This window comes from Rissa tridactyla, chromosome 5 (assembly GCF_028500815.1).
Source record: "Rissa tridactyla isolate bRisTri1 chromosome 5, bRisTri1.patW.cur.20221130, whole genome shotgun sequence".
Lineage (NCBI taxonomy): Eukaryota > Metazoa > Chordata > Aves > Charadriiformes > Laridae > Rissa > Rissa tridactyla.
Genome location: NC_071470.1, coordinates 41,199,594 through 41,227,464, shown reverse-complemented (window position 1 = coordinate 41,227,464; position 27,871 = coordinate 41,199,594). Strand labels below are relative to the sequence as shown.

The 27,871-nt window shown below is 59.6% G+C and overlaps 1 protein-coding gene across 3 annotated transcripts; it reads left to right on the top strand.

Annotated features, from left to right (window-relative positions):
• Positions 1–76: 76 nt before the first annotated feature.
• On the top strand, positions 77–27,248 carry VAX2 (ventral anterior homeobox 2). Of its 3 annotated transcripts, none has more exons than XM_054204255.1 (4): positions 77–268; positions 757–1,017; positions 6,547–6,734; positions 24,195–27,248. In XM_054204255.1, exons 2-4 carry the CDS (start codon positions 759–761, stop codon positions 24,681–24,683), a joined length of 936 nt encoding a protein of 311 aa, XP_054060230.1. In that variant the 5' UTR covers positions 77–268; positions 757–758; the 3' UTR covers positions 24,684–27,248. The 3 variants fall into 3 exon arrangements, with proteins under 3 accessions (XP_054060230.1, XP_054060229.1, XP_054060232.1); XM_054204254.1 differs by having other exon boundaries at positions 77–286; XM_054204257.1 differs by lacking the exon at positions 77–268 and having other exon boundaries at positions 729–1,017; positions 6,547–6,673.
• Positions 27,249–27,871: the final 623 nt, after the last annotated feature.

The following is a 27,871-nucleotide window of genomic DNA, read 5'->3' as shown; positions in this document are numbered from 1 at the left end:
GTCCCACCCCCGCCCGCTTCCTCCGCATCTCCCTCCCCTCGGCCTCCCCTTCTCCTCCGCCCCCCCCTAAAATCACTCCCCTCTTTCTCCTCCCCATCTCCCGGTATTGATTTCCCTGCACGCGAATCCCAGCGCAGCGCGGAGAGCCCGGGCACCGGCGGCTCCCTCGCCCGCTCCCGCCGTCTCCCCGCCGCCTTCTCGCCGAGACCGGCGCTCCATGGAAGGGCAGCGGCGGCGGCCGGAGCGCCCGAAGTTTGCCCGGAGCGAGGTGCCGCGGGAAGCGGAGGTGGGGAGGGCTCGGCGGGTGGGATGGGGGGCTCAGCCACCTGTCAAAGTTTTTAACTCCTTTTTACCCCCGTCTTAGCCTCTCGGGACGCCCCGACGGGTCCCGCCACCCCCCCCACCCCCCACCTCCGCGCCCGGCACCACCCCCGGCCGATGGAGCGGGGAGGGGGGTGCGCTTTAAATGCCAGCCCCCCGGGTGGGAGAGGGCTGGCTCCGCCGCGAAGAGGCGGGAGGGCGACGGCCCCCGGCGGTCTCCGGCCATGGGGGTGAGCTGGGGCTCGGTGCCCCCGGCTCTGCCAGGGCGCTGAGCCCCCGGGGGAAGGGGGGGCCGGGGATGGGCGGGGAGGGGAAGGGGTCTGGGGAAGGTGGGGGGGGCTCCCCTCCCCCCCCGCCTAGTCTTGCCTCCTCTCTCCCTCTCTCTCTCTCTGTCTCTCTCCCTCCTGATGTTTGATCCCGCCGCGGCGCCCGCAGGGATGAGCGATGGAGGGGCCGAGCCTGGCAGGAGCCCCGTGCTGCTGGCCGAGCCCGCAGCCACCGGGCGGGCCCGGGAGAAGGCGCCGACCCGGGCGGAGCTGGAGAGCGCTCTGCGCGGCGGAGGAGGCCGCGGCGGCTTCAAGGACATCCCGGGAACGTCGGCGATCAGCCCCGGCTCCTCCAAGGAGTGCGCCCCGGACAGCGAGAGCCCGTCGGGAGCCGGCGAAGCGGACTACTGCCGCCGCATCCTGGTGCGAGGTACGGGCAAGGGTCCCCGGCTCCCGGCTCCCGCTCTCCGCTTCCCCCACCGGCCGCTTCTCGGCTGCGCTCGCCCCCGCCGACCGGGTTCCCCTCTCCTCGCCCTGGGGCCGGGTGGCAGCGGGATGGGGCACACTCGCCCCGCTCCTCCCCGCCACCGCTTCCAGCGCATCCGCGGCCGCTCCCGGGCGCTGGCCGGCTGCAAGCTCCGGCCTCCCAGCGCCACCGCGGCGGCGGAGGCGGTGGCTTCCCCCAGCTCCGCTCCGTGCGGCAGGAACCGGGCCCGGTCCCCAAGCCCTCTCCGCCGTGCGGCTCCCGGGAGCGGGGCCGGGAGCGCAGCCGGGTTAGCCGTACGTGCCCGCCTCGGTTTGCGGCCGAGGGGCCGGGCTCGGCCGGGCTCAGCGGGCCGAGCCGGGGTGCGGGGGACCAGCCGCGGGGCCGCGGACCCCCCGGGCCGGCTGAGTCCCGCCGGGGGGACGCGCAGGCAGCGGGAGAGGGGCGAAAGCATCGGCTTTGCTTTTTAAAGCGTTGTCGCAGGAGAAAAGCGTCACGGAGCGGCGGCGAGTTAGGGGCTATTTTTTTTTTTTTTTCCCCTCTTTATAATAGCACTCGGTCGGTCGGGCATGGGGGGGACGCGGCGGGCTCGGCCCGGGCTCGGGGCACGGCGGGAGCCGGAGCGGCGCATCCCTGCCCACCGCCGGCGCTCAACCCGCCGCCGGCCCGGGGCTCGCCGGGACCAGCCTGGGTTATGGCGAACCCCGAAAGTTTGGGGCGCCTCGGCGGGGCTGCGGCAGGCGGGCAGGTGCCGAGCGCTCCCCGGATCCCGGGGCGGCAGCGCGGCTCCGTTCCGGGCCCTCCCCGGGGATGCTCAGCATCCCCCCGCTCCGCCGCCCCGCAAGCCGGAGCCCGGAGAAGCTCCGTGGCCGCTCGGTAGAGCAGGGCCGAGGCCGCCCGGCCTTTGCCCCGGCCCCAAGCCCAGCGCTCGGGCAGGGCGGCGGGAATCGGAGCCGCGTCCCCGGCTCGGCCGTGTCCTCCCTCCCTCCTTCCCTCTTTGCTGCCCCGGGGGTGGCGAGGCCTGAGCTGGGTCCTTGCTCGTTCGCCATGAGCGGGGCCTGGCACGGCACGGCTCGGCTCGGCTCGGGCATCGCGGCCCACCCGGCGGCTGCAGAGCGGTTGGCGGCCGGGTCGCGAACAGCCCCGCCGCCCACCGAACCCCCTTTCCCGACTGTCGCGATAGGCGCCTGTCGCCGACAGCCCGGCTGTCGCAGCCCAAGCCCTCCCCGGCCGCCCCGGGCACCTCGGCGGGGGAGCGGGCAGCGCTCGGGTGCCGGTCCCGGGGTCTCCCCCGGGGTGTCTCCGGGTCCTCGGTGCTCGCCGAGGACGAACCCAGCCGCCGCAGTCCCCGCCGGGGTCAGGCCGGGGTCAGGCCTCTCCCGGGCCCGGCCTCGGCCCTACCAGGGCCGCCCCGACGGGCCCGGGGCTGGGAGCGGGACGGGGGTCGGTCCTCAACCCCGGGGCAGGGGCCTCGCTTCTCCCGGTCCCGGGGACCGTCGCCCGGGAGAGACCGGACTCACCATCTTGCTGCAGCCGCCACGGCGCGGACAAAATGGTGGCGGGGAGAAAACGGCGCAAATAAACGGGAACGGAGCCGAAATAAAGCGGGGAAATGCGGCGGGGAAACACGGTCTGCGGGGCCACGGTCCCGCCGGCTCCCAGCCCTCCCCCGGCCGGGGACCCGCTCCCGGGGAAGGGGTCGGTGCCAAGCACCGGCCGGCGCCAGGGAAGCTCCTCCAGGTTGGTTTTTGCACAAGGTGGGGGTTTTACAATTTATTTTTTTTTTTAATATATTTTAAAATATTTTTAATTTCCCCCCAGGCGCGGGGTGAGCCGGCAGCGGGTGCCGCAGGGACCGCTCCCCCGCGCACCTCGCTGCCTGCCCCGGGGGAAGGGGCCGCATCTCCCCCTCGTCTTCCCTCTGCAGCCACGGCCCCGGCGCGGAGCGGCTGCCCCGGGGCTGCCTCCCGCTCCGGGCCATTCCCGGTGCTCGCCCGCCGTGGCTTTGGTGGCGAAGGGGCTCTCGGGGGAGCCTCCCCCGTCGGCGGGAGCCGTTTGGGAAGCGGCGGGTTTCCCCGGGCCCTGGGACGGCCGGGAGCGGAGGGGGGTTCCCCGGCCCGGCGCTCTCCCGGGGCTCGGCCGGGCTCGGTCCGCTCACTGGTACGGCACGGTACCGGGGACCGGCCGTGCGGGACGGAGCCTCCAGCCGCCGCGACAGGGTGGCTTTGGCCACGGAGGCGGCCCTGGCCGCCCGGCCAGCCCCGTTCCGTCGAGGCGACAGGGCTGGTGGGTGCCGTTGGACGCGGGCACGGCCGGGGACTGCAGGCCGGCAGCGGGCCTGTCCTCAGTGGGGATTAACGGGACAAAGACTCGCCGGCGGTGGCCGGAGGAGCCGGGCAGCTCCGGGACCGACCCCGCTGACAGCGTGGGGGCTACATCCAGAGGGACGGCTGGAAGCGGGGGGAGCAGATCTCGGGGTGTTCACCCCCGTCCTCCCGGTCACCTGCTGAGTGCTGTGCCCCGGGGGGTGAAGGCAGAAGGTGGCGAGCTCTGGGGGGAGCTCTGGGGGGAGCCCAGTGCCGTTTGGGGTGCACTGAGAAGGGCTGTGGGCTCCTGTGCACCCCAAGTGTGCCCTGAGGTGTGTGTGCCAGCATGGCTACCCCAGCCCCAGGCGTGGGGAGGGACGGGTGTACATGTTCGGGGCTGGCAGAGCGGGCGTGCGCCCCAGAAATGTCCTGGCAGCCATGTTGGTGCAGAAACCCCCCCGTATACACGGGTGTGTGCAGTGTGTCCCTGTGTGGGGGAGAAGTGTCCCTCATGCACACGGGTGTGCACGGTGTGTCCTTGGGCGTATGGGGGCATCTGCGTGTGCCTGGCTCTGCTGCGTGTGTCGGTGTGCAGGATGCGTCCCTCCTGCGCCTGCTGTGCTGCGCTGCAGAGGCTGTGCGGGCTGTAAAATCCCTGTTCACCAGCTCAGCGGTCGGTTCCCCAAAGCTAATGCCCACCTGCCTTCCCTCCTGCTCCCCAGCCATGCCTGCCTGTCCTGCCTTGTCGTATTTAGCTGCTAAGGCAGAGAAGAGATTGATCCCCTTGGCACCAGACCTATTTTGGGGAATTTCAGTCCCAGACCTTGTCTTGGTTGTGCTGCCATCAGGTGTAGCCTGGTCCCCAAGAGCAGAACCTGCCACCATGGCCCTGCTGGGGAGGCCAAGGGCTGCTGGAAAACCCCAGGCAGCCACAGCAGGACCTGTGGGAGCCACACAGTTGGGAATCTAGGATCCAGTGGCTGATGGGGGTGGGCTCTCAGGAGGGGGTTCCTCAGGCAGGATGGTGTTGTGCCCTTCCTGGAATGGGGGGGTGGCTTGTGGGCCCCCCAGAACCTGCACGGGCGGGCAGCGGGGAAGGTCTGTGGCTTGCAATAGGGCTGTGACCCGCCTGTGCTGTAGGAGCGGCAAGGGGCTCGGGCGAGAGGCTGGGGCGAGCGGTTTTGCCTCTCCCCTGGTGAGCTGGTACCATGGGCTGTGCCCCCCTTGCCTCTGGTGCTGTGCCCAGCCTGCTCCCCCCGCCCTGCACCCCAGCTGCTGGGGGGAAATAACAACAAATAATACCCATAATAATGCCGGCAGCGCCGTACAGAGCGACGAGGGCAGAGGGGCAGATATTTGCAGCTGTGGCTGGAAAGCATGAGCGTCTCTGTTAAGCTGCTCCTTGCTGGCAGCCCCAGCTGTTGTTGTGTCGGGGGACCGCGGCATGGCCATGGGAGTGCGGACGTGGTCTGGGCATCATCCCTGCAAACGCCCTTCTCCTTGCAAAATGGTTCCCAGGCTGGCGTCCAAATCCCACCAGATACCCCACCAGAGATACTTCCAATCCACCTAGAGCCCCTTTCCTTTCCAACAGCGCCATGCCCACCGGCGAGACTTGGGGGGTGCGGATCACAGCCCACGCTCCTGGTCCCACCAGACCCTCTCCCACCCTGGCCCTCCCCAAGCCCTCTGCAGCCCCGGTGCCCCCTGCAGTGCCATTCTCCAGCCTGGAATAGGCTGGCCGTGTTGGGATGGTGCCTCTGCCATTTATCACAATGTGGCAGTGGGAAACCGGCTTCAGAGTTGGGGTCCCTCTCCCAGGTCTGTGCTTTCTCCCTGCTCCCGCCGTCCCCATGCCAGCTCCACCATCCCCATGCCGGTTCCCAGGCTGTTGCTCACTATTTCCCCCCTTCCTGCCCCAACAATTTTATAATCCTTCCAAGCCTGAGTCAGCCACAAAGAGAAAAAGCAATTTATCTCTGGCCAGGGCTGCTGGGGACCTTGGGTCCCTCCAGGCTTGGCGCTGCTTGCCCAGTGTGGCTTCTGTGGCTGGTTTTTAACTTGCGGGAAAGCCACTGGGCAGAAATGGGGAACTCAGCGGCCGGGGCTCACCCAAACTGGGTTCTCCACTGGCATTGCTGGTGCTTGAGGAAAGGCAGCGCAAGGGACAAGGAGAACGAGGGGTTTGGGGTCTGGCAGGAACGCAGTGGGCAATTTCCAAGGCTGATTTTTAATGCCTGGTGCCACATCTGGCACACAGAGCCCATTGGTGTCTGACAGGGGGGTGACTGGGCACATCCCAGCACATAGAGCTGGGACACGTGTCCTGTGTTGGGACTCTGTGGATTTTTCTGTGAGAGCTCGTCCTTTGTCAGTGTATAGTAAAGCTGTGGCTCCTTTGGAGGGGTCGCAAGCGGCATCCCACGGCGTGGAAGGGGCTGTACGGGGCTAATGTGGGAGGTAAACCCTCCGGCTTTTGTTTCCTCACGTCCAGCCATGGGCAGCAATAGTCCTGGTCTCATAAAATCTGCTGCCGTGAGCGTCTTGGAACATGCGGCATGCCCAAAAGTTGTGCTTTAATAAAGAACTGCCTCAAAGTAGGAGGTGCTGCTTTTCAAGAAAATATTCCTTCAGTGAGACTAATTCTGGAAAGGAGGGAGTTGTAATATAGGTAATTTTTTTCCAGTATTCCCAAGGAAGGACAGAAATAAAAAATATTTTTTATTAAAAAATCTTTAATTTGAACTCTTTCTTGGTACAGCACTGTTTTCTGCTTCTGGCTTTCAGAAGCTATTATTTCTGTGATTAGATGGTCTGTTTTTTGATTTCCATTCATCTCTTGGGAAAAAAAAATCCCTATTTGTATGAAGACTTGTTACTGTTCCCTGGAGGTTTGTAAACTTGCAGCATTTGGGGCCAGAGGGGACAACCGAACTGTGGGATGCCTCCTGTTTTAGCCACGGCTTGGGGGATTTCTTACAGTTATTCCTGCAGCGAGCCCAGACACTCAAACCAGCCCTGATGGTGCAGCCGGTGTTTAATTCAGCTTTCCCCCCCGCTAGTAATGTCTATTTTGAACCAGTTCTCCCAGTCCCTTTCCTCCCCAGCCCAGCTTTTTTCCTCCCTGGAGACTTTATCCTGACGGCCCTTTTCCCCGCTTCCCTCCCAGATGCCAAAGGGACGATCCGGGAGATCGTGCTCCCCAAGGGCCTGGACCTGGACCGGCCCAAGCGGACGCGGACGTCCTTCACGGCGGAGCAGCTCTACCGCCTGGAGCTGGAATTCCAGCGCTGCCAGTACGTGGTGGGCAGGGAGAGGACGGAGCTAGCGCGGCAGCTCAACCTCTCCGAGACCCAGGTAAGGGTCGTGGCGGCTCCTCCACGGTGGGGACATCCCCGTGATGTGGCCACCCCCCTGGGGACAGGGATGCTGGTCACCAGCGTGGTGGTGGCAGTGCGGGGAGGCAGGGGCAGGCAGAGTGGGCAGAAAGCGGGGCTGGGGTGGGCGAGAGCTGTCCTGGGGGGACGTCGGGGCTGAGCCGAGCCTGTGTCCCCAGGCGGGGGGCGGGACTCGGTGCTAACTGGGGTGGAGGGGCGCTGGCCGGTGTTTTGTTTGGGAGCCGGGGCTGAGTGTGTCCGGGGGGAAGCGTGCGCGGTGCTGCGGGCAATGGCTTTCCTCCACCCCTTTCTCTTGAGCCGAAGGAGCAGTTGGGTTAGGTGGGAAAAGGGGGAGTGGGGTCCGCAGGGACACCCCCAGCCACTGACCTTCTCCTCCACGGGCAGCGTCCCCCGGCTTCCCCGTGAGGGTCCGGCAAAGCGGGAAAGAGAAAAGAGCAGGGGGGGCATCAGCGGGGACCTGAGGTCCTTATGCAGCACCCACAGCGCAGGGGGGGTGAGTGGGGTCGTTGGGCATCATCGTGGGTGCTGCCAGGATTGGGTGTTTGGCTGTGTACGAGCTGGACGGATCCTGCACGGATCCTGCACCCCGCCGCTACCCCATCCCTGCAGCCTGTGTGGCTTCACTCTCCCGCTCCCAGCAGGGTGTGGATGGCACTGGGGACTGCCCCTGCAGACCAGGAGACCCCCGAGCTGCGGTGTGGCCTGGGCATCTCTTCTCCATCCCTCTCCAACCCCCCGCACACTTGTCCCCAGCTGGAGCTTCCCTGCAGGTGGGGAGGGATTTTCCTGTCTCTCCTCCGACGAGGTTTGCCGGGTGCGGAGGGAGCTGGGCTGAGCGGCGCAGCCTGGGCGAGCGGAGGTGGGAGAGGCTGCGCGTTGCTTGGAAGTTGGTGTTGATGTCTGCTAAGCAAAAAAAGTGCATCTGCTGGGTTTGCAATGGTTTTGGCTTGAAAATTTATACAGAAATAGTAATAGTAATAAAATTAATGAAGTCTGCAGTGCAAAACAGCACAGCTGGGAACCACAGAAAAATGCTGTCAGGCCAGTCTGCCCCTTCTCCGGCCAGTAAGGCATGTTTGGAGACAGCCACATGTTTTCATTGATTCACATAGGAAATAATTTCAATTTTTCCAAACCTCTTGTGGGACAAATCTGCCCCGGTTGTCAGCAACCAGGCCCCTGCCTCCAAGGTCTGATTTTGGGGAGAGCCTGTTGCTCTGTGGGGCTTTGGCACTTGCTGTGCAGCTGCTGCACGGTCCTGCAAGGGGGAGCAGAGCCTCAGTGCACCAACAAAAATAGTCGCTCTTGTCTCTTTTGGTGGGGGAGCAGGATTTTTTCGGTAAGGAGCAGGTTTCTGTCTGTGAGATACATGCAAGGAGGTGCTGGCGGGTCCCTCTCCCGGGGTCCCAGGCAAAGCCCCAGTCCCAGCATCACCTCCACGAAGCTGGGAGGGACAGTGGTGGGCTCAGTGATGCCATGCCATGGGAAGAGCTTCGGCTCCCCGGAAGGGACGGGCAGCTGGTGTGGCTGTCGGGAGCGCAGGGCTGGGTGGGCAGCCGGGGGCCGGGAGGGCGCAGCCTCTCTGTAGGGACTAATGTCTGCTTATTTACTGCTTGCTTGGTGCCTCACTGCTGCCTTCATCACTCAGTGAGAAAATTCACACCCTGTAGGCCACGGCTGTCTCTTCTCCTCTTTTCTCCTCCTTCCCGCATCCTCCTTTTCCCATCTGTCTCCTTCATCTCTGTCTTTTTTAATCCCTTTCTATGCTTTTCACAGCATTTCCTTCCCTGCAGCAAACACCCGGTTGTACCTTCCTGGCTCCCCTCTGCTGCCCATCTCTCCCCAGCCACCACCGTGCCCAGGGACTGCAGTGCCAGGCTCGGTGCCTGGCTTCCTCCTCTCATTAGCAGGGTGCAGGCCCCCTTGGGATATCATTCCAGGCTCTCTGCACACTCAGGCGTCACTCCCTGCCCCAGTTCCCTGACGTTCGTGGCTGGGAGGTTTCCTCAGTCGTTACAAGAGCTGGGCAACCGCGGGGTTTTACAAGACCCCTTAGATCTGGAGGGTGTTGCACGGCTTCATGCAGCGTGCTGGTGCGATTTGGATGTGGCCTGGGGACTGGGTAGTGACCACCAGCCACTCCTGTCCCATAGGGCTCCTCGATGTCCATCAGCTCAGCCAGGGACAAATCCAACATTTACAACAGTCAGAGTATTTTGGATACTTTTGGTGATTTTTCTCCCAGTGTTATCCAGAAGCAGCTCCCAGGACTTAGGGCGGTTCGTAGTATAATTGCTCCATTTAATGTTTTGTTGGCGGATTCCCAACTAGCAGCATCTTGTGGCTCTTTCTTGGTTGACATTTGTGTTGTGCTGGTTGGGATGGTGGGATGGATCCTTTCTGTCCCCTCATTGAGCAATACACTAGTTTCAGGGTTAGGAAGGCTCCCCCCACCAACTGCTCCCAACTTTGCTCTCTGCAGGGACCCCTGGGTGCAATGGCACCCCATGGTGTCCCACCATGGGAGGGAAGAACAAAGCGGGGGGCATGGAGGAAGGGGCCGCTGAGGAGGGTTTTTTGTGCCTGTGAATGTTCGGGAGGGAGAAGAATGATTCATCTCCGCTCCTCTGCAAAGAGAGAGTGGTGCAAACAGCGTGATGAGATAGGAAGAGACACGATGTCATCACAGCTGGAGAGCTGCAGCCAAGCGTCCCCATAAGTGGGTCTGCCGATCAGGCTGCGCCCCTGAGAAATCCTGCCGGAGAAAAAAAAAAGGCCTCTTTTAAGCCCTTATTTTACTTTCCTGGCATCTGATCCTGCTTTTTGGCAGACTTCGGGGCAGGAGGCTATCGCTGCGTCTTGCAGGGAAGCCAGAATGCCCCACCTCCATGTTGGGGAGTAGGGATCGTCTTGCTTTCTTGTCTCTGGCCCCTGCTCCGAGGGAGAGGGGAGGTCACTCAGCGGAGAAGGGAGGTGACCCAGCACAGAGGGGTCTCACCCAGGCTAAGGCAGGGAGCAGCAGCACAGCCCCTCGGTGCCGGGGGAAGGCTCAGAGCCGTGCGTGCCACTTCCCGGCCCGGAGCAGCAGCAGCTGCAGAAGCTGGTGTCACTGCCGATGAGCCTGTCCTCCCCGTGCTGCTCGCAGAGCCGTCCACCAGCATCCCACTGTGCCCCGGGTCACCTTGCTGTCCCTCTGGAGCCAGCCCCGCACCTTGTACCTGTGCCCGTCTGCGGGGTTCAGCCACTCAAGGGACACAGGGGGAGTTTTGGAGCCATCCACACTCAGGCGAGGATGAGGAGGGTGCTTCCATCTACCCCAGCTCTCTCCAGCCCAGGGAATTTGCCTCCTCCCTCCAGGGAGCCGTGTACCTGTTCTGTCTCGCCAGGAGCGGCTCGGGTTCCAGCCCAATGCCATTTGTGCTTTTTCTAATTAACCCGTGGACGTAGACAGTGTTAAGCGAGTTTAATTAGCCAGTAGAATATTTTCATTAACTTGTCAAGCAGCAGCCTGGAGATGCGGATGTGCCGGCTGCTGCATCCCAGGTGAGCTCCCACGTCCCGGGTGCGGAGGGCTGCGGAGGGGCTGCCCAAGCCCACCCTGGCACAACCCATCCAGAATCCATCCCCATGCTCCGAGCAGAGAGTAGCCTGTATCCGTGCATCGGGCTTTCTCCAGGCAACGCATCCCAAGGCATTAGGGGAAAAGTGCCCCTTCTTAGTGTCATTAAAGGATAGAAAATGCAAGGCAGAGAGGAGGCTGCGAGGCAGAAGGACCACGGGGGGATGGCAGAGGGAGGATAATTCCCATAAATCCCCTGGCAGGAGGAGAGGCGGGATGGGCTGGCCGAGGGGGATTTGCCTGTGCCAGGAGGCTTTGCTTTCTGGGTCAGAAGTTCAATGCCAGGCTCAGGTTCAAGTGACCAGGTGTATTTGCCAGCTCCTCCTGCCCTCATTAGAGTGAGGACAGAAAAGTGACACGTCGAACAAGGGCCCCTTTGGAGGGCTGGGCACCCAGGAGGTCAGGACCAGGGTTGGTTTATTAGATGTTCTCCACTTAGCGCCCAGTTCCGAGCCTTGTCCCTCTGCCGAGAGGTAGCTCACCCCATCCCAAAGGCAAGAGCTTTGTGGGACAGGGATGTCCTCAGTCGAGGAGGCCATGCCCAGGAGCACTGCTGGCGGCTTGTGGACAACCAATGCACCTCCTGGAAGATACTGGTGAGCTTTTGGTCTCCTTGGCTCCTGTGCAGCATCTGGAGACCCTTTGTAGAGGGATGGTGGAGCACAGAGTGGAGAGAGGTCTTAGCATCGCGATTCTTGCCTGCCTGGCTGCCAGAAAGTCCGTGGGACCCCCATGGATCCCTTGGTGTTCCTTTTGCTGTGATGGGCTCCATCACAGCTGGTCTGTCAGACCTTTCTTGGACAAAAACCTGGGCCATCCTTGACAGAGGCTGGGCTCCTACTGCTCTGTCATTGCCAGTGGCCCGATACCCCCAAGCATCCTGCGCAGCATGGGGAGGGTACTTGGGGCACAGAGCCTTCAGGACTGCGATCCCCCCGCCGTGGAGCAAAACATATGTGAGAAAGCAGCTGAGCCAGAGAAGGGGCGGGAATGTTTATTTATAGCCTGGCAATTAAGATGATGCCGTTAAAAATTAATTACACCCCAAGTCATTAACAACTATCAGTCCCTGCAGCGAGAGAACAATGAAACAATGGTTGGTGCCAGCACAAATTGTCCTCTCGCAGGGAGAACCGCAGGAAAGCTGTGGTCTGGAGGAGGTGAGAGTCATCCAGAGCTTGGTGATGGGACCTGTGGGTTGGGGCTTCCTCAACGGACAAGAGGCAGGTAGGACCGTAACGCTGCTCTGCTTGCTGCAAAGTAGTGCACTCCTCATCCTTGTAGTCTCTGCAGTCCTCAGGGTACAGGAAAGTTGAATTTCCAAAGCTTTGTTGGAAATCCCTTTTCTAGACCGTACAGAAAATACAGGTGTAGTAGCCCAGTATGTTCTTTTCTGAGGAGGCCTCCATCCTTCCATCCCTCCATCCACCCACCCACCCACCCATCCATCATGCTCTGCTGTGCATAGGAAAATAGTCTCTAAGATCTTCTGTGGTTCGTGTTGCCTCCCCCCAGCTGCTTTTGTAGCGTTGGTGTTTCATGCCATGGGTGCTTGCGCTGACCGTTCTCCTGTGGGTAATTGCCCAGCGGGGAATATTTTCTCCCCTCTGCTCAGGGAAGCTGCAGCCCCACACGCACTGTGCTGCGGGTTGGGGTGTCCCATCCTCATACAGCCCTGTTTTGGGGGTGCTGCTCCCACCCCCCCGTGCTGTTCCCAGCTGGGTGCTCCTGTCCACCCCCCTGGGCCACTTCTGGTGGAGCTTTTTCTGGATGGTCTGAAGTAACCAAGCCAGCAGAAGGGTGCCTTGTTCTGCTGGAGCAATTCTCCACCAGACTGGGTTTAACCCACCTTCTTAAGGGAGCTGGGGTCCTCCGGGGCTGGTTCAGGGAACATGGGGACAGCAGGATGGAGAGGCAGATAGCTGGGGAAAGGCATCATGTCCAACCGCGGCAGCCTGCAGCCAGCTCCTGCTGCTAAAACCTTGGGTACTGAGAGTGTTCTGAAGTGAGTGGGTGTCAATGGAGGATGTCAGCCTGAGTGAGCCCATATTTAATGACTTCCAGGTTGGATCCAGATGCTCAAGGCATCTGGCTCCCACTGGCTTGTAAGGGAGGTGGATCCTGGTTCCCATGGCATGTGGTGGCCACCGGAGATGTCCAGGGTCACCCTGGGAGAAGCTGGGCACCTCCAGTAGCTTCTGGGTCCCCTTCCCACATGCCAGCCTGTGCCAGAGCACGCTTGCGGAGTAAACCTGCTCACGTGGAGAAGCTAATCCCATCCCCTCCTTGCGGCGGGGGCACGTGGTGGGGTTTACCCTGCAGCCACGGGGCCCTGGGCTGGTGGCAATAAATCTGCGTTATGAGCAGGTACCACGTAGCGGCAGGACCAGGCTGGCACAGCCCGGCCGCTGCCTCTGCCTGCCTGGCCCCAGCCCCCTTGACTCTTTGGGTTCCTCAAAAATTCACCTTTTTTGGCATTTCGTTTCCCAAAACACGCCAGGGAGCTGGGGAAGCGGGTTCGGGCGATGAGCACCAGCGTGTTGGTGGGGGAATGGAAAACATTTCCAAAGAGAGGAGAGGAGCAGCTCTCCTCAGGGGGGAGCAAGGGGGCCCTCTGGAAATAGCGCTCTTCTACAGGACAGCTGCTCCTGTGGTGAATCAGATAACCCAAAATATCTGGGAAACCTCTACAGTTCCCTGAGCTCAACTGGCACTGGGCAAAATGGCTCGTGTAAGTAAACGTGAAATAGTTAATTGAGATTTTTATCATTACGCGTTTTCAATTGAAAATGCCTGCGCAGTAAAAAAAACAATTTCAGAATTTGTGATAGAAAATTTCATTTCTAAATGTTGCGAGAGGGCTGAGTGTTTCCAGAGTGATCTCCAAGGCTTTCTCGGCATACTCCAAGTGGGTATAACCTAAGAGAAATTGTTTCCTACAGATGACAGTTTCTGATGGAAATTGGTTGTGGTGACAGTTTTGGAGCCGGCTCCGGTGCTGGGGCAGGAACCCCAGAGGTGAGGGTCTGAATCCTGGCCACTGTCCAGTGTCCCACCACCCGCCCTCACCTTCCAGCCAGGTGCTCCCACCACCCCAGCTATATTTTATTTTACACTGGAAGGAAACCATACCAGTTTGCCCTGTGCATGGAAAATGGGAGGAAACAGCACATCCGCGTGGATACTTTCCGCTGGATCCTGGTGTTGCGGGAGGGGACGTGACCATGGGGACGGCCCTGCTGTCCCACCTGACTCCCTCGCCACCCAAACTGGGTGCTAATGGCTGAAAGGCTAAGGGGGGCTCTGTGGTGGGTGACACCACCAGGCACACTTGCGTTGCAGCCAGTCCTGAGCAAATCCCGCTGGGTATCGTATCCCCAGAGCTGGGGCTGTGTGGAGAATGTCCCTGCCAGGGAGGGATTACCATCTAACCATCCATCCATCCATCCATCCATCCATCCATCCATCCATCCATCCCAGGCTGCACTTTCTGAAACCCCAATGAAAGGGGGAAATCATCCGTCAGCCTTCGCCGGCACCTCTGAGGAGACAAGGGGTTGTCTCTGCCTGTTCTTTGTGTGTTGGAGGATGCTCCCTTGGGACACCTCGGTCTGAAGCCACCAGGCTGGATGGTGAAGGACACTCCACCTGTGCCAGACCTGCCTGCAGGGCCCATCACTGTCTCTCCCTGCTCCTTCATCTCATTTCCACTTGCAAAGGGCGTGGAATCACCCCGGAGGTTCCCCTGCTGTGAAGCAGAAAACATCCTGAATTTTGCAGCAAAACCAGGCCGTGGGCATGCTTCTGGCTGGAGTTTGGGATCAGCAGTGGGGCAGCCAGCGCTCTGGGGACGGGCTCCTGGCCAAGGGCTCAGCTGGGTCCCACCTTGACTGTCCCCAGCACACTGCCCGGCCGTGGGCTGGGGCTCGGTGCAGCTGGAAGCATGGCCCCAAGCATGTCCGTCCTGGGCTGTGGCAGAGGGTTTGGGGTGGGTGGTGCAGCCGGGGTGGCCCCAGGCGCTGCCGGGCCGCAGAGGGGCTGGAGGAGAAGCCAAGGGATGAGTCCATCCCTGCTCAGGGCCATGCTCCCCGTTCCTGCCGTGGTCAGGGAGAGGCAGACGGGTTGTGCAGCCGCCGTGCCGTTATGAAACCTCTGGCTCTTTTGGGCAGCGAGCCCGCCGGCTTATGCAACGCAGGGAGCCCGAGCCTGCGCCGAGCCTCCTCCTGCCCCGGCCTCGATGGCTCCGCAAGCCCACAGCCCCGCTTGGGGTGAAGGGAGGAGAAGGAAGAGGAGGAGGAAGGGTGGTTGGGGAGATGGTGGTGCGGCAGGCTGGGTCCCACCTTCCCCCGTGCTGTGGCAGGCATCAGCTGATGGCAGCGGGGAGCTAATCCCAGTGAGGAAAATGGCCTCGGCCAGCAGCTATGAATAGTCTCGGATGGCTGGCATGCCGGAGGTGTGCACGGCATGGGGTGTGTGTGCCGGGATTAGCCTCCGGGGCAGGGCTGCCAAATAATAAACACCATTAAAAACCAATGACGTATCCCCCAGCCCTGCCTGCGTGGGTGCCGGTGTCCGGGGCGATGCTCCTGGGCGTCCCGGGGGAGGATGAGGACCATCCCATTGGCCACCGAGCAGGGGGAGGCCGAGGGGCTCGGGCGTTTTGGGGGGCTGTGGGGGACGTGGGCGTGTGGGAGTGTGTGCGCCGGCGCGAGGAGGGTTTAATGAGCAGGCGTGACGTGCCCGCTGCTTGGGACCGGGGTGGGCAGGGACATGGATTTCAGGCTCCCACCGGCAAACCGTGAATTGTTCGGGAGCAGCGTCCCACTGCTGCTCAGCCACGAGCTGGCAAAATGCATCAGTTAAGCGCCAGATGATATTAAAAATTAGCCGAAGAGAGGAGGAGTGCACTGCCCAGTCCCCGGCTGGCCAGCACGGCCGCATCCTGCTCTGCAGGGACGGGAGCTCTGGGCAGCGTGCTGGGATGGGCGAGCAGAGCAGGGGCTGAGCGAGGCAGCCACTGGACTGAAACCCTCAGCAGATCCCAGGATCACCGAGCGCCGTGGTGGTGATGGGCTCCCACCCTGCACCTTTCCATCCCCGGAGCGTGCGGGGAGCTTGGCCTGCCGGCGGGGGTCTCCATTGGGATTAACCGCTCGGAAATAATTTGTTTTGCAGCTCGGAGGTGTTAGATGGAGGGCAGGGATTGGAGCAGCATCCGAGCTCCCAGCATCTGCAGGGCAGGCTCAGCCACCAGAGAAGGGGCTGGTGGAGGCGAAGACTGTACTCAGGCACTCCTTAGGGTCCCTAGGAGGGACCAAAACCCTCATGTACTCAATCCTGGTGCCACCACAGGGACGATAGCCATGGAAAAGCCATGCTCACAGCACACACTGCCCCATGGCTGCTCCTGACACTGCCGGGAGCGGGATCAGAGCTGCCCGCTCCTGCCGTGCCATGGCACGGATGCCGCGTGCCACTGGCCACACTGTGCCCAGAGCTGGGAGCCTGCCCAGAGCTGATGCTGTGGGCTGCGGCCGCTGCTCCAGCGGGTGGGGAGATGCCATGTCCCTGGTTTATTCCCTTCCCCGGAGCTCTGCCGGCGCTGCTGCCCTCACCCTGCCCCTGCCTGACCAGGGAACCGGGGTGCTCGGCAAGTCCCTCTCCAGCAGCTCGGGAACTGCAGGGAGATGTCACACCCCTGCAGATGCTCCGCTGTGGGGGTCTGTGCGCGCGCATGGGGCGTGTGCGAGCACACACGTGTGTGCAGGAGCGTGGGTGCAGCCGGGGCTGTGTGGCATTTGCAATCCGGGAAAGGGTTGACAAACGGCTCGGCGCAGGAGCAGGGCGCGCTGGCAGGGGTCTGGAGCGAAGGGAGAGGGTGGCTCAGCCGTCTGCGTGCCCATCCTGCTGCTTGGCAGGCAGACGGACAGACGGACGGTGCCTTTGCAGAACACCCCCCCAGCGGCGCCCCGAGAAGCTCAGATGCTCGGTGACATTTTGAATCGGTTTCCCTTTGCGAGGGAGGCAGGTGACACCAAAGACACGGCTCTCCTGCTTTCCTCCCAGGCGGGGAGCGGCCATGGCTCCATGGGAGGGATGGGGCGGTGCAGGGTGGAGGTTCCAGGGAGCTCCTGGAGCCGGTTCCTGGAGGATGAATCAATCCTCAGGGAAGGGAAACCACAGGCAGAGAAAACCCCAGCAGATGGAGAAGTCTGTGGCTACATCTCTGTGACCTTCAGCAGCTCATTCAGTCACGTAACAGGCACTAGGGGGGTGTGTGCATTTAAAATAAAATAAAACAATATAAAATTTTAAAAATATAATAAAAAATAAAACAAACCAAACCAAAACAAAATAAATCAAACTAAAATAGGATAATTTAAAACAAACAAACAAACAAACAAACAAACGGAAAAACGTAAAATAAACCCCTAGCTGCCCGAGTCAGACAGACGTGGGACCTGGAGGCGGCATGGCCAGGGGGGATGCGGTGATCTCCTGCTGGGCTTTCAGGGGGCTCCACTTCCTGCTCCCAGGCACACGTTTGCCAAGTCGGCCGGTGGCCCTGTGGACACTCTCACTGCCGTAAAAGCCGGTTGGGAGCAGAGGGAATTTGCAATACTGCTTCCCCGGCGGTGGTCAGCAGTGTTTCTGCACTTCCCTTGCCCTTCTCCTTGGAGGGCTCGCTCGGTGTTTGGGCAGCGTTAGCTTTCATGTGAGCAGAGGGGAGCAGGCCAGGGGAAAGGTTTTCTTGGGAAGAAGGGAAAACAATAAATTCAGCCTTTACATCCCGGCTCCAGAGCTGCTGCACCACGCTGACAGCTCCCCTGAGACCCTTCTCCCTGCAGTTTGGGATTTGTTTGTTGTGATTTCTTTTTGCCTTACTCCCTGTAAATGCGAACGTGATGGGAGTCACGTAGCCTGTGATGGATGAATTTGCAACCCGAGGTCCTCGGGGGGTCGAGCCCTTTCCTGCGCTGCTGGGTGACAGCAGGACTCTCAAGGAGAGGGGGACGGGGTGAGAAGCTCCGTGGTACCGTGGGGAGGGCTACCAGCTGGTTTACGCACCATGCACTAGGAAGCATCTCCTGAAATGATCAGGCAGCAGATTTCAACCTTCCAAACTGCTTTTCTACCCAACGTGCATTTGAGGCTTCATACTCTTGGTCATTGCTAGTTGGACACCACGTCCAGCCTCTCCACCAGCAAGAAAAGGATTGACCTTGCTCCAAGGAGTAGGTACCTTCAACTTCTGCTGTAGTGAAAAGAGTGTGTGGAAAGAAAATCTTGCACAGGGGACAAGAAAAGGGTGTCTGGGACCTGCAGTTATGGGTGGGTCAGTGAGATGTTGGTGATTTATTGTATGCTGAGGACTGTTGTAGTGAGTCCTGAAGGCTTTGGGTGACTCTACTAGTCTGGGACAGACTGGACAGACCTGTTACGGCTCTGGGGTTATTGCCTTCCTTTTCTGCTGGTCGTTATTGCAGTTCATGCTCTGGTAGCACCTACAGGCCCTAGGGGAGGTGGGGACCCTCCACGCTCAATACTCAGACACTGAAGCAGAAACGCTGCTGTCCCTAAGCAGCACGTTTCCATGCCAGGTTGGGCAGAAAACAGATGGGTGAGAGGTCCCAGCATCCTATCTGGTTGGTGCCAGAGGTGGGAACTGCATGCCTCTGTCCCAGCTCGGTACCTTTGGACCTCGTCTTGTATCTTCAACATGACAGGCTTCTCCTCCAGAACCACCATGTTGCTGTGTTTAGCATCAAGCCATCTCATGCCGGCCAAGCACCGGCGCTCGCAGGGCTCAGTACATTCATAGGGTTATCAGAGGGGGCAATGCATGATGACGTGACCACATCTGTCATGTGTGACCCAAGACCTGCAAGTCAAGGTGGATGGTTGTGGTGAAAGAGCTACAGCTCCCTTGTCCCTCCCTGGTGGGTGCACATGTGGCTGGTGGCTATTCTGGTGAATAGACTGAGATCTCTGCCCTGAATTTTTTATGGAAACATCCAGCCCAGGACAGAGCAGATTTTCTTACTTGATTTTCATGCTGCAGGACCTAGAAAAGTCTTGTGCTTCCAAGCTCAAATGGACTCGAAAGGCAGATGGACCTTTCTGATCAGCTCATAGGACTTTCTTCCTCACTGTAGTTGGTCCAGGGCATCTCTCCTAGGAAAACCGCCCGCTCTAGCGAAATGTCTCAGTGTGATGGCGAGCATGCTCCTGCCCCAGGAACGGTGCTCCACAGGCAGTTCTCTGCATGATCCACCCATAGTGTCTCTGCCATTTGAGTCTGCCTTTCTTCGGGCCAGGGATCATGTCCTACCTCTGCCCACTTTGACAAGAAGTCCCTTGCTCTTACCAGTCTCTCTCCTGCTGCAGAGACTGAGCAAAGCAGAATTTCCAGATCCATAAACATGAGGGGTTTTATCCTGTGATCCCTCCAGCCCGTCACTTACCTTATGGAAAAGTAGACACTAGACCTGGTCACAGTAATTGGTTGAATAGCCAGCACCAGGACTCCTTCTCCAAACACTCACATGGACTTATAAATCTGCAGATTGTGCGTATCCTCATATCTTCAGCGTCATGCTGTGTCTTGCATGCCATGTCTCCTAGGGTTTTCAGAGTCATCTCTGTACAGCTTGCCTCCTCCCCATCCTCTGAGAGTCACCTTCCTTTTCTGGTGAACGCATGACCTCTCATGTCCTGCTCTTCAGTCACCTCCAAATACGTGCTGTTGTCTATTTGTCTGCATCCAGGCTTGACCTGACCGGCCTGTCATGCATGGTTCTGGATCCCACAGCCCCAGGCAGGGGACTTGCAGTCACCGGGAGCCGTGGGCTCTTCCTGGGACACCTTCGCAGCAGGGGCAGGCTTCTCCCTCCCTCCCCTTGCCCTCCTCAGCTGCCTTGGCTGTCCCCCAGAGGGACACATCTGTGGACTGGCCTTTTTCTCCATTCCTATGGAAAGGGTGCCCTTTGTCTCACTTTCTTCTTCCCATCCCCAGTCTGGCAGGAGAGCTGGAGGTGATTATTTCCCTCCCGCAGACCTTCAGTTATGACCATAGTTCACTGGGTCGGTAACTGAGAAACAAAACATCACGCTCTGGGCTACCTTACGGGCTACCTTACCTCCTCCATAGATGCTGGAGGTGTGGTGCCCACCAGGGGTGTGCCAGCGTGGTCCTCCCTGCCCTTCCTCCAGGCCAGACTGGGAAAGGTGACATTGCCACGTCACAGGCATGCACCAGTTCACCCAGTAACTTGGACAAGCAAGAGCGCTGCTTTTTTAGAGAAGGAAATTAAGGCAATATCACCAAAGCAGACTTTGGCAAAGCACTCACTATGGTGGCTGGTGGTTAGTTGTGAATGAAACCAGAGCAAAAGATGACTAGAGAACTTACAGTGTGGAGTATAAACTGTAATCGAGGGAAGATGGAGGGTATTGCTGAAAAGACGAAGGATGAAGGCTAGAGGGAAATTACTCACGGACTTGTCAAGGACTGCGTCTGGCTGAGCTTATTTACATCTCTAGTGATAGGAACTCAGGGTTTGATAATAATGGAGGATGAAAAGGACATGGATCTACTAATTAATGACAAGCTGTATATGAACTTTAGCCATGAAGGCAAATGTGATCCTACTCATCTGATATGTCACCAGTGCAGATGGGGAAGAGCTCATGTCAGTCTACGAGGCTTGAGGAAACCGTATTTAGCATAGCACGTTCAGCTTGGGTCATGGTGTTCAAGAGTGATGGGCGCAGAGAGGAACCACAGAGGTGGGTTGAGGCTGGGAGAACCTTCTGTGAGAGGATCAGATGTAGAACAAAGGCAGGGAGGGCTACAGAAAGTTTCTGTCTATACCTATAAATGGAGATGCAACCATTGTCGATGGCATCAGCCAGCCCTAGTGAACGAGGAGTGAGAGCAGAGGATATCCAGGCTGGGAAGGGGCTCGGTGCTGGGACGATCTCCCAGCAGCAGCACTGGGAAGGAGGAACCCAATTTGTCCTCTTTCCCCAAGGACCCTTCCCCAGCTGAACCCCGTGTTGGGACATTTGGGACGGATGTCACTTCAACCCTTTCTCCCTCCTGTCCTTTAGCATTTCCCCTCATGTCCCCAGTGGTGTGGAACTGGGTTTCAGCACTGGAAATCCATGCACATCAATATCCACTTCAATTTATGTCCATCTATTTCTTTGACTTGCCCATCTGTATTGCTATTAATTGTTGGTTTTCAGCGTCATACCCGAACAGATGACTTGCTGCCCTTGGAAAGTTACTCCCCAGCTGACCAAGAGCTCCCAGGAGAGGCGGCAGCACAGACCCAGCACAGAACAAAAGCCAAAACAGCCAGGAAAAATGAACTCCCACAGGAAGCCAGAGGTGGAGGGGGAATCGAACAGACCTCTGGAGACCCTGACAAGGGCCCTTTGCTTTTATGGAGCTGTGTTTGTTTTTCACGACCAGTAGAAGACAACCAGAACGTAAGAGCTGACCTTAGGGGACACCAAGGCTGAGGACCCTTTCCCTAGTGGTGGTCAGTGGTGGAGGAGTAGAGAAAATAGCATGTGGGGTGTAAAGTGGTCCTGTCCTTGCCATATCTTTCCAGCCGCTGGCATCTTGGAGAGCGCTCACCATGAGGAGGTACCCAGATCATTGTGTTAAATCTTGATGGATCTGTTCTCCTGCAATTTTTCCGAGTCCTTTCTTCAGCCCACTTGCATTTTGACTTCCAGGGCACCCTGCAGCAGGGACTAACACCACCTGTGCTGCCCAAAGAGGCTCTGCCTCCTGCCTCACTCCGGTTTCCAGCAGCTGCCTGGTGACCACACCTGATGCCTCCTAGTCCTCGTGTTATGAAAACCCCGGTCTCCTCATGGCTGTTGCCCTTGGCTGCACCAGCTGTGATGCTGCAGAGCGGGAGTGCGCTGCACCTGCCTCATCCCTTGGGGCTTGGTCCTTCCTTCTGCAGGATGCCCTGATGTCTCTGCTTGCCCTTCTCTGATGTGCAGTGACGGGGTGGTGCCTCTGCTCAGGTAACTTGCTCCAAAGTCGGTAAGAGTGTTAACCGACCAACTGGCACCCTGCCCTGGCTAGTGCTGCTCAGCATGATGTCAGACTAGAGATAAGGATGAAATTTTTTACGATGAGGGTGGTGAAACACTAGCACAGGTTGCCCAGAGACGTGGCAGACGCTCCATCCCTGGAAACATTCAAGGTCAGGTTGGACGGGGCTCTGAGCAACCTGATCTAGTTGAAAATGTCCCTGCTCATTGTAGGGGGGTTGGACAAGATGACCTTTAAAGGTCCCTTCCAATCCAAGCCATTCTATGATTCTGTGGTTGTGTGTCCTGCAGCCTCCTCCTGCCGTGTTAGGAGCTGTGTTTCAGAGTGCTTTGCAATGCAGAGAGCTCTGCAGGCGCTGTCTCTGCCTCAGTTTCCCTTTGCACTGTCCATGTGCAGCTGGGGAGGGTCTCTGAGACCCATCAGCATCTCAGAGTACCTGGAGGTGTTGCACTCAAACCAGGAGGGTCCAGAGACCAGGGAGGGAGGGGGGAAAGGTGGTGGTGTATTCCCAGCCCTGGAGCCTCTGCAGTGGGCTCAGAGGTATGCTGGGCTGAAGAAAGCAGGGTTTGGGTCGGGCTTACAGCAGCGGGGCTCTGGAGCACCCTCTGGTTTGGGGCACAGGGATGGAGGTGGTCCTCACCTGAGAGGGTGGGCTCCAACACGTCCCTCAGCGTCTGTGCTCCTCAGCACGGCTAGGTGAGGCTGGGACTGGGATGCTGCACCCAGGAAAGGCCAGGAGATGCTGAGTCCGATCCCTGGGCGGTGGTGTTGGGTGGGGGAAGGGTGGGTGCTGGTGCACCCTCCCTGCCAAGAAGATGAGGAGCCCACTGTTGCCTCCTGCTGTGCATCTGGCTGGGCCTGGAAAATGCAGCTTGTGGGCAGCTCCTAGGGCCTTCATGCCCATCCTCAAGGACATAATCGTGCTGGCAGGGTTTTTTTGAGCTCTTGTTCTTCCAGAGTTGGCTGGCTGGGGGATGCTTTGAGCAGAGCACGCTGGGGCTGTGCATTTTTGTGTGGGCTTACACCAGACCTTTGTTAAGATGTCAATAATGGCATGGGATTGCGGGGCTGTGGGAGTCTCATTCAGCCCCAACGGTTGTGTTTCGGGGCTGTGTTCCCCAGAATTTGGCAGCTGGAGGAGGTCCCCACCTTAAAAGCTGGTCGGCTGCTAATTCTGCATCAGGTCACCATGCCTTAGGCTGTGGCAGCACACAGCCCCACACAAACCCATCCCGCTGGCATGGAGGGACTGATGGGGACGGTGGGCAGGGGACGTCAGTCCTGGAGACCCGGCTGGGCTGTGATGTGGGCGCAGCAGTCCCGGTGGCAATGAGGCATCCAGGGTCCCTGTGCAGGGAGCATCCTCAAGAGTTTCCACCTGGGACCCTGTGGGTAAGAGGGGGTAGGATGCGGGCTGGCAGTGGCCAGTGGTCCCAGGAGGTTTTGGCTGTGGGATATTAGCTCAGCCCCGCGGTCCTAGTGTCCCCGCGTCACTCTGGAGGACCTCCCGCCGCTCCTCCCCGAGCATCCCCAGCCTCTGGCCAGCTTCGCCCAGATGTCAGTTCCACTATTATGTCCCCAGAAAGGGGCCGGGGGGCTGAGACCTCCTCCACCCCCACGCTCCATTAGCTCTGTACTGTGGGTCTATTGTGCCAGGGGACGCGCGAGGGCCGTGTCAGTGAGTGACTCTCCTGCCCCAATGAGTTTCCGATGACTTGGATGAGTTTGAGACCTGCTGGCCCCGGAGCAGATGGGGACAAAGCCTGTGCCGATGCACTGGGGTTGACTCCTGGGGTCCTGGCCAGCGCCTGACTCGTCCACTCCCGTCTGCCATGCTCTAATCTGAGTGTCTTCCCATTCATCTCCTTCCCTCACCTCCATCTCCATCCATCTGTCTGTCCCTCACGCCTCTCTCTGTCTCTCTCTCTGCCTCTCCTACCCCTCTGCTCTGTCAGGGAGGGACAGAAGTGGGGGGCTGCCCTCCCAGGGGAGATGTTAGGGGGCGTGGGGGCAGCCACAGGGAGCCGTGGGCTTGGGACTAGAGACCACATCCCACTGGGCAAGTCAGGGGCAGGATGGTCCCACAGGGCCTCAGCCCGGGCTCGTTCCTTACTTTGGCGAGAGGCAGGTTGGGGTGGGGATGTCCCTAGCTGGATTCGGGCACAGAAGTGCTTCTGTACCCAGAGATCCAGGGCCACCAGAAGCCATCCTGTCCCCTAACGTGTTCCCCTGCACCGTAGCAAGGCCAGGGACCCTCCACCCTGCCCCATGTCTTGGCCCAGCGATGGAAGGGTGGGCACACAAACTTGGGTTTGAAGACCATCATAGTGGAGAACCCAGCACTTCCCATAGCTCAGCTGCCCCGGGAGAGCCAGCACAGGGCAGAGCTGGGGCAGTGGTGGGGTGGCTCTGCCCCGGCCTCCTGGCTCCAGGCTCCTACCCTGGACTCTTATTCCCGGGCTCCTGTCCTGCACCCTCTTGGCACCTGCGGGATTTTGCCATTTCCCTGGAAGCGTCAGGTGGGAGCCACTTCTCTGCAGTCCCTGTGGTGGGGGATGGATCTTGCTTGGGCGTTTATTTTAATACGTCTCTCTCTCTCTCATATCTCTCACTCTTTCCTGGTTCTCGCCTCTCTTTCCCTGGCCCCCCCTGCGCTCTCTTTCCGTCCGTGCCTTTCTGTCCCCCTGCCCCGTCCCCCTGCTCCCCCGCCCCCTCCCCAGGTCAAGGTCTGGTTCCAGAACCGTCGCACCAAGCAGAAGAAAGACCAGAGCAGGGACTCTGAGAAACGCTCCACCGCCACCTCCGAGTCCTTCGCCACCTGCAACATCCTCCGGCTGCTGGAGCAAGGCCGGCTTCTCTCCGTCCCGGCCCCCCCCAGCCTCCTCTCTCCCACCTCCAACCCCATCGTCAGTCCTACGGGCAACGGATCCAGCGTGGCCACCCCAGGAACCACCTCCCCTGGGCTCAGCGGTGGGAGCAGCCCCCCGGGGCCGGGAGTCTTCAGCCTGCAGGTCCCTTCTCTCGCCTCCTCCTCCTCTTCCTCCTCCTCGCCCAGGCTGCCAGCCGCCCCGCTGTGTTTTGGGGGGCCGCTCCTGGGCAGCCTGCACGACCTCCCGGGCGCTTACGGACTGGGCACTTCTGCTTTTGAGCCTTACACGCGGCTGGAAAGGAAAGACAATTCTATACCCAGCAAGAAGCCAAGTCCTTAAATCAAAACGAGTGTGAAAAGGTCTCCCCCTCCCGCCCCCGTCCCCGCGGCCCCCACGCACCCCGTGCCCTACACCGGGGTTTGATTTGGCAACTGGGATGTGGAAGAAGGTTTGCTGCCCGCTGGGGTGCGTGTGTGCGAGTGTGCGCACAGGGGTGTGAGTGTGCCCCCCCTGGCCCCCGCCCCAGCCGCACCGATGCAGCTGTGGATGGCACCCTGCAACTCCTCGCCCCAGGGCTGACGCTGAACCTGGTCGTGCCTGGTAACAGGGTGTCCCGTGTCACCAGCACCGTCCCGTCCCTCGCTGACACCACTGGATCTGTCAAGGCCACATTCCCCCCTCCAGGTATCGCCCGTTCAGGGTTTGGAAGACGATGCTGTGGTCTTGCTGTGCAGGCTGGGAGAGGAGCAGCTCTGAGGGGGGGATGTTGGGGGGTTGCTGGACTGTCACCGTGGGGACTGTGGTGTTGGGGTCACCACCAAAGCCCTGAGGACAAGGAGGGCACCCCGAAAGGGAGAGCACAGGGGTCTCTGCCCGGCCCTGGTGTCCTTGGGCAAGCGTTGGCCCTTAGTTTCCCCACTTGCAAAGGGCTTTGTGTTGTGGCTGAGGTTGTCTTGGAGCATCCTGGTGACTGTGGCATCCAGGTCCCCTCTGCTGGTGGGAAGCAATGCTCCCATGGGATGCTTGTCCTTTGAGGGCAAGGGAGATGTGGGTGGTGATCTCTCCAGCCCCCTGCACCAGTGGTCCCTGTGCTCAGGAGCCAGGGGCCGCCCTGACTCATAAGGCATCCTCAGGCTCCTCCGTGCCTGCCCGTGCAGAGCCAAACCACCATCCCAGACCCTGTTTGGTGCTGTCCCACCCTGGCAAACCCTTGGGGACACTGAAGTAGCCTTTGACCTCCTTGGGATGCTGTCATGAGCTTGAGGATGCTCTGAGATGGCATCACCTTGGCAGAGTACTCTGTGGTGGCATCGCTTGGCAGGATGCTCTGCGGTGGCACCACCACGGCAGGGTACTCTCTGGTGGCATCACCTTGGCAGGATGCTCTGGTGGCAAAGCCCTGGCAGGACGCCCTGCAGGGACATTGCTGTGGCAGGAGCCAGGTGATGCCCTGAGCCCCCTCCCAGTGCTCAGGAGCTGCCATGGGGCTCTTCCCCCCACCCTGTACACCCCCAAACCAAGGGGCTCCTGCATCCTCCCGCTGTGGTTTAATGTATAATAAGGACAATTACCACTGAGCAACCCCCCAGCCTGGCCTGGCCTGAGCATCGCTGCATGGGCTGCAGACCCCTGCCCTGGCTGCTGCTTTGTGGGGACTGGTCCCTAAGGGGGACACAGCCGCTAGCCCACGTGTTCACAGGGTTTTGCAGGGAAATATTTAAAATAAACGATTTTATGAAAAGGTTTTTGTGATTTTTTTATTTTTCCTGTAAATCAAGCGTTTCTATGAAATAGTATTTATTGATCACCTCACATCTGGAGCACTTTATAGGAGCGAGTCCTCAGGTCTCGCGCTGCTCTGCGGAGCTCAGGAGGGGTCGGGACCCCCTGCTGCAGGTGGGGAAACTGAGGCAGGGTTTGCCTGGGAAAGCAGGGACAGAGTTTGGTTCACGGTGACGAGCTCCCCTCTCCCGGCCCAGCTCAGACCACAGCTTGCTGCCAACACCTCCGTACCTCTCCCTAAGTGTGGTATTTGTCGGATCCTCCAGGTGCCCTGGGGTGCTCAAACCCCAACACCCCAATGACGTGTTTGACTGAGGTTTTGGATTTTTGACAGGACAACGACCTTCTCCCTTCCCCTCGTCACTTAATTTATATTTATATTGCCGTTCTTTATCCTTTCCCGGTCTGCAAATGTGGTATTTAAAGCCAGCGAGCCGAGGCGGGCAGAGCGGGCAGTGGGGAAGCCGTGCCCACCCGGCTGTGCCGAGACAGGGGGATCCTGCCTGCAAACCTCCCCCGGGACTGGTTTTGCTTTGCTTTTCCCTCTTTTCCCTGGGAGTGGCTGAACTGCGGGAATTTCCCGAGGCTTCGGACCCCGGTTCCTCCCACCCTGGGCTCACTGGGAGGAACCTTGGTCTGGTTTGATGGAGAAGTGACCCCTTTGCACCTTCATGGGTGAAGGAGGTTTTGGGGCATTTCAGAGAAAGCAAGGTCCAACTGTATTTTCCAAAGAGCCCCCAAAGCCTGGGAGTTTCGTGGGGTCCGTGGAGTGTTTGCCCAGCTCCAGGCATCCTCATGGGTCTCCTGCATCCTCCTCTCACTGCTCAGCAGCCAGAAGGAGATGTGGAAAGTGAGGCAGGGAGGCCACGGGCTGCCCTGCAATGAAACAGCAAGCCCTTTCCACAAATTTAAACACAAATTCTGCTTTCACAAAAGCCCCAAAGCTGCTGCTTCTCCAAAGTCTTTTCTCTCAAAGCAAATGTCCGCAGTGAAGCTGTCCCGGTGGGGGGGTTTAGGAAGGTCCTGTGGGGGAGCCGGCTTGCCCCCAGCCCACTCAGCTCTGCTCGCCTTCAGCAGCTCCTCCTGACTTGTACAATTGGAAAAAGAAGTAAAAAAAGAAAAAAGTACTGGATGTAAATCTTTAATGAATAATGTGGTTTCTTATGGTTTCTAATAGTTAATAAAAGTTATGTCCTGCCTCCTGCCTGCCTCGTCCTCCTCCATCGCTTTCGGGAGCCACGGCTGAGCCGCTCTTGATCACAGCTCTCCCAGTACCAGCAACCTTTAGTGGGTGGCTTCGGAGGGAGGTGTTTTGAAGCCCATCATTACTTGCTCTTCCTGACCTCTGTGCATCATCAGAGCCCCCTCCATGCATGCACAGTCGGAGTTACCTCGACTACACACTCCCACTCCCCGCAGCAGCACCCCCGCGCCCTCCCCTGTACGACATTCACCCCCCCCTTCCCCAGCAGGCACAGGGCTGCTCTGTGCACAGACCCCCATCCCAGATTCTGGTCTAGTGGGAGGTGTCCCTGCCCACGGCAGGGGGGTTGGAACTAGATGATCTTTAAGGTCCCTTCCAACCTAAAACATTCTTTGACTCTATGCCGTACAACACCCATCGCACCTGACATGAGCCTCCCCTCCCCCTGGGCCCGATCCCAGCCCTGCTCTGCCTCTGCACCGGCACCCGGGGCCTGCAGTGCTGGGGGCGGGTGGGTGGAGGGTAGAAACCCCTCACCCCT